Consider the following 6,011-nt stretch of genomic DNA (forward strand, 5'->3'; position numbering starts at 1 on the left):
CCAGCCAATCGCCGAGCGCCTGGCGGGGGCGGGACTTGCGGGCGACCAATGGGAAGGCGACGTTGCGGGGTGGTGCGGCCCTGGGGTGACCGCGTGGGTTGAGGGCGGGACGGTGGCCACGCAGGGTCACGGCGCGGCGGCGGCGGCGGCCGGGAGGGATGTGGCGGCGGGCGGTGGCGGCGGGACGGGCACTGCAGGGGCCGCTGGGGATGGCGGGGCGGCGGTGGCGGAGCGAGGCGGGCAGGTGGGAGGAACCGGATCCCCTCACGGTGTCATTTCCCCCCCTCACGGTGTCGTTCCCCCTCACGCTGTCCCCTGTCCCCCCGGTGTCCCCTCACGGTTTGTGCCCCCGCAGCCCTGACCGCGCCGCTCCCGAGCGGGCCCCGAGGATCTACACGAGGACGGGAGACTCAGGTAGAGCCCGGGGAGCCCCGGGGGCCGCGGGCAGAGCTCCCCACCCGAGCCCTGAGCGCCTCCCGCCTTTCCCAAAGGATTCTCCAGCACCTTCACCGGGGAGCGGCGGCCGAAGGGTGACCGGATCTTCGAGGCCCTGGGAGCCACGGACGAGCTGAGCTCGGCCATCGGGTAAGGGAGTATCCAAACCGTGGGTTTCATATGGGAAATCATATTTGTTATGATTTCTTCATTCCCAGCTAACTCTGTTTTGTTTTTTCTCTCTAACCAAGGCTGGCTGGTGAGTTTAGCAGTGAAAAGGGCCACACGTTTGTTGATCAGCTTCATAAAGTGAGTATTAATGATAATCTTCACCCAGTGCAGTCCCTTATCTGTGCTATTAAAACATGAGCTCCTTAATTTTAGCCACAGTGCTCCCACTGACACACAGGAATTCAATACATTTAGCATTTCAATATATAAATCTTTGAGACCCCTTTGATTGCTCTCTAAGAGGTAAACTCCTTTAACCAAGGAGGAAACTGGTAGATCAAGTGATTAGTTATGAGCAGACAGGCTCATCTCTAGGTTTATGCTGAGATAAGTCAGATCCACGTTATGGACATGAGTTTTGTCGTCGCAGGTTTGAAATTGGGGCACAAACCAACCACGTGGGCACAGCAGTGACACAAGGTCCTGCCCGGGCAGCCTGTGAGTTTGGCTGATTAGCTCTGCTGAGCACAGGAATGTAAAAAGCCATGGCTGGGAGTGACAGCAGTTATGATTTTTGTCCAGGTCCAGTGCATGCTGCAGGATGTGGGCTCCAACCTCGCCACGCCGCTCTCCTCGGCCAGGGAGGCTCACCGGAGTAAGTCTTGCCTTTCCTGTCTTGGGCACAGCCTGGAGTTGGGTGGTGGTGGTGGGGGTGGGATGCTGAGGGGTGTGTTGGACTTGCTGATCCAAGAAAGCCGAAGCAGAGTTCAATTTGTTTGCCGAATCACTTCTTTTCAGACAATTCTTCTTTCCCCCCTGTAGAACGAACATCTTTCAGCGAGAAGCCCGTCCTGGAGCTGGAGCAGTGGATTGACAATTACTCAGAGCAGCTCCCTCCCCTCAGAGCCTTCATCCTGCCCGTAGGTGCTGCCTGTGCCCCTCACTTCCTTAGGGCAGCCCTGCTCCACTGCTTGCCATGGGAAAGCAGGCTGGGAGGCTGCTATTTCTACAGGCAAATGCCAAGAGAAAAGCAGAGACGAGGAGCTGGGAGTTACATTTCCCCACCCTACTGCACTGGGATATCCCTGCCTTGCCTGGCCGTGGCACAGGGATCAGTTCCATGTGTGTGAGACGTGCTGAGCCCTCGCAGGGAGGGGAGGGGTGGGGTGGGTTTTCCCTGTTGGTGCAGACACTGAGTGGTGTTTCCTTGCTGTTCCAGTCTGGAGGCAAGAGCAGTGCTGCTCTCCACTTCTCCCGAGCTGTGTGCCGCAGGGCTGAGAGGTGGTGAGTGCTGTGCTGGGAGAAAAGGGGGTGGGGACACCCCAGTGACAGCAAACCAGGGCACTGGGAGCCAGCAGCCAGGGCTGGGCTGGGCTGGGGGCTCAAGCCAAGCTTTTGTTTGTTTAGTCCAATTCCAGAAGTGCAGGAGGCACAAAGCCAGACCCTCCCCTCAGCTGGGTCATCCAACCCAAACCTTTTGGGATTCTGCAGCCCCAAAATAATGGACACTTCCAGGGATGGGGCAGCCCGTGCCAGAGTCTCCCCACCTTCCCAGTATCCCATCTAACACTGCCCTCTGGTAGTGGGAAGCCATTCTCCCGTGTCCTGTCACTCCAGGCCCGTGTAAATAGTCTCTCTCTCTGTTCAAGGATGAGTATCCTTGGAGGAGCAGAGCTGGGGGCCTCTGGGACAGACACAAACATTACTGGCATCATTTACCCCTCCCAGATCCCTCTGGGAAGCTCAGATCCTTCACAGGTGCTGGGGGAGTCAGAGTGGGGACCCCAGGGGAGATTTGGGCTGGGAAGAGGCTCCAGCAAATTGCAGCTTTTTGTGCACTCGGAGCTGGAAAGTTAAACACCAACATTTCCCTTTGCTTTTCCCAGCGTGGTCCCTTTAGTCCAAGCAGGGGAAGCAGATCCAAACGTGGCCAAGTATTTAAACAGGTAAAAAAATGAAAACCCCAAACCTTTGCTCTGTCCTACTGAAGCATTCCCTTAGTTCTGGGGATAAAACTGGGGGGTTTTGCTTCTCGACAAGCTTCTCTTCTGCAATAAGATCACTGGCTTTCCTCTTTTCCCTTGCTTTCCAGGCTCAGTGACTATCTCTTTGTCCTGGCACGTTATGCTGCAATGAAGGAAGGGAAGGAAGAGAAAATCTACATAAAACCTGAGCCCTAGCTGGGAGCTGGAATGTTTTTTCCTTGATCATGGAAAACTAAATCCAGTTGACTGCTTTTCTTGTCCATCAAGGAAGGGAAAGAGAACAAGCCTGGGCTGGAAATAGGAGCTGCCAAGAGCTTCCTTGTGAGATAACCAGGACTTTGTTGATAAATGCTGAGAGAAACAGAATCACTGAATATCCTGAGTTGGAAGGGACGCAGACACACCTGTTCTGTTCCCTGGGCCTGCTCCGCATATCCCATGTGGGGATGGCTCTGGAGTCACTGCTTCTCCCAGGTGGGAGTTGAGGCAGGAGAATTCCAGTAGCATTTTGGAGATGCCTTCATTTCCTTGGGCAGCAGCAGGTGCTGTGGGAAGGCTCTGACACGACTCTGAGGGATGATGAAGGGCAAACAATCAGCTCCTCCTTTGAAGTCACAGTGCTCGTATGGAGCAGCAGCTGGAGGCGTTTGGGAATTGTGTCTGCAGCTCTGAAATAATAAATGTGAATTTCCTTGTACCAAAGGGCCACAAACTGTCACATTTTAACAGCGAGCCCTGTGTGCTTTGCTGCTCTAAGTCCCTTCCGATCCATCAGCCCCGGCTGGAGCTGAGCTGTACAGATTTACAGGAATGCACCAAGAATTCCTTGGCTTTGGCTGCCTCTTGTTGTGCATGTGAGGAATGTCTCTGTGCATCCTCTGCCAAGAATGGAGGATGGAGGGGGTAAAAGGAGGAAAGGCCAAATCCCAGGGTCCATGTGCTGGAGTTGTCTTCACGTGGAGCTGCCCCTCTGGCTGCAGGAACAGCTGGAGGAGCAGAGCCTGGGGTTTGGAAGCACTCAGGGCACTGAGGTTGCAGGAAAAGGGGTTGGGATGAGCAGCAGGGCCCTGCTGGAGCTGGGTGAGAGGAGAACACCCCGAGGGCTCCTCCCGAGGTGTCCGTGCTGACCCTGGGACCGTTGCTCCACGGAGCCCTCGGCAGAGCAGGCTGGAGCTCGCAGCCACATCGCACCCCCAGGTCCAGCTTTGCACTCGAATCCAAGCTGCTTCCAGCTTGGAAATCCAACTGGGAGGAATCCATGTGAACCCAGGCGGGGTAATTTTTCCCCCAGGGAATGCTGTGGGCTGCGAGGTGGTGATGCCCATCCAGGGCTTGTCCTGCTTTTAGTGGGGCAGCTTTTAAATCCATCCCGCCCTTCCCCTGCTCAATTATCTGAGTAGGAATAACCTTAAACTTGTTCTCCAAAGAATCCCTGGCTCTGTGTCCCTTTTTGGCCAGTGAGGAATGTCCAGGAATGAGTGAGGAATGCCCAGCACTAACAGATCCCCCGTCTCATCACTCACCTGGGTTTGAGGCAGATATTTCATGGCTCTTGTTAACGCACATTTTTCATGGAGTAATTTTCCAAGCCTCAGCCTGGAACACATCCCGGTGACAAATGCTCTGGATTTGGATGGTCCCATCAGCTGCAGTGTCACCTCAGCCATTCCCTCTGCCTGCTCCATCCAGTTTTACGAGAGCTCCAGCTCCAGGACTGAACCTCAGGAATCAAGAGGCTTTTCAAGTTTAATTTAATAAAACCCTTTGCAATATAAATTCTTCACAAATGCTCCATAAATCAGCTCAGGGAGGGATTTATAGTATTTCCTTTTTTTTTTCCAGCTGGGGGGAAGAAATCTCACTACTGTTTTGGGACCAAAGCTGGCATTGTTTGGATTGCAAGGAGAAATAAATCAAGCTACTACACTTCACATGATGGAGAGATTAAATTTACTGGGGTGCTCCCAGCTGCCCCCTCCCTCTCTACCCACAGCAGTTGTTTGTGGTGGGCTGAGGCAGAGGGAGGTGTTGGGGTGACCCTCATGCATCACTAAGCAGGGCTTGACTTTAGGAGGGAGCTGAGACAAGGCTGCAGCTCAGCAGAGCTGGGCCAGGACATTCTGCCCTGGGAGTTGTCCCCAAGGTCACAGGACAGCCATGGGCTCTTGAGCTGAGGGGCTCAGGCTGGAGCAAAGGAGGCTCAGGGGGGACCCTGTGGCTCTGCACAACTCCCTGACAGGAGGGGACAGCCGGGGGGGGTCGGGCTCTGCTCCCAGGGAACAGGGACAGGAGGAGAGGGAACGGCCTCAGGCTGGGCCAGGGGAGGGGCAGCTTGGACACCAGCAGGAATTTCCTCATGGAAAGGGTGGTCAGGCACTGGAAGGGGCTGCCCAGGGAGGTTTGGAGTCGACATCCAAGGAATGCCTGGATGTGGCGCTCAGAGCTATGGGCTGGTGACAAGGTGGGGATCGGTCACAGGTTGGACTCGATGATCCTGGAGAGCTTTTCCAACCCAGCTGATCCTGGGTTTCCTGTGATTCCTCTGGTGCACCCTCCCCACCAGGCTGGAGCAGAGGCACAGGGCAGCCGAGCTGCCCCAGCTCCCGACCCCACAAGGTCTCAGCCAGGCAGCAGCAGTAGAGTGACCAAAACAAAACCCAGCTTTTAAACCAAATAAAGCTCCCTTGCTCTGGGCTGGCAGTTGTTTTTCCAAGCTCTTTGTCTCTTCCCAGCTCTCCCAGCCATACAACATAGGGATTCCAGTGCCTGCACCTCATTAATATCACAGGGGAAGGCAGATGCTTTGTCCAGGCTGCCCGGCTCCAGCGCCCAGCAACATTCCTGCCTCGCAGGGTGCCTGATTTGGGATCGCTCCGGAGCTGCCAGCACAGCCATATGTTGCTAAGGGTCGTTTATTCTTGTTTGTAAAATGTATGGCTGCTCCCAGCTTCCACACTGTCAAAACGAGAAGAACTGGCCCCAAAATCTCTTGCTGCATGATTGGATCAGACGCCCGTACATCTGTTAACACTGTAGGAGCTGTAAAACGGAATAAGTTGGGCTATAACTCAAGCACCTCGATTACCACCACGATGTGGGAGCAGCTGAACGGCTGCTGCTCCGCCAGCAATGACACAAACATCCATTGTGCCAAGTCAAAAGTAAATTTACACAAGGCAGCATTTCCTGGGCCAGGGCTCAGAAGGGAGGAGAGGGATGAGAGCCCCCACCTCGACAGGATGTGCTGGAGCCCCAGCCCAGTGAGTTTTGGGGTGCACAGCCCTGGCAGTGGGGAGCCGAGAGCTCCACTGGAGCTGCAGGAGCAGACAGCACCGCAGGTCCTCCAGCAGGGCAAGTCCTGTGGTCTCACAAGCTCCTAAAATGCCCATTTAGCCTGGAAATAGGCAAGGAAAAATCCTC

General features: G+C 55.1%; 1 protein-coding gene across 1 annotated transcript; it reads left to right on the top strand.

Annotated features, from left to right (window-relative positions):
• The first annotated feature begins 191 nt into the window (after window positions 1–191).
• Window positions 192–3,288, top strand: MMAB (metabolism of cobalamin associated B). Its single transcript, XM_048323196.1, has 9 exons — window positions 192–244; window positions 356–414; window positions 492–585; window positions 687–744; window positions 1,189–1,261; window positions 1,429–1,526; window positions 1,826–1,890; window positions 2,493–2,552; window positions 2,699–3,288. Exons 1-9 carry the CDS (start codon window positions 210–212, stop codon window positions 2,784–2,786), a joined length of 630 nt encoding a protein of 209 aa, XP_048179153.1. The 5' UTR covers window positions 192–209; the 3' UTR covers window positions 2,787–3,288.
• Window positions 3,289–6,011: the final 2,723 nt, after the last annotated feature.

This window comes from Corvus hawaiiensis, chromosome 18 (assembly GCF_020740725.1).
Source record: "Corvus hawaiiensis isolate bCorHaw1 chromosome 18, bCorHaw1.pri.cur, whole genome shotgun sequence".
In the NCBI taxonomy this organism is placed as follows: Eukaryota; Metazoa; Chordata; class Aves; order Passeriformes; family Corvidae; genus Corvus; species Corvus hawaiiensis.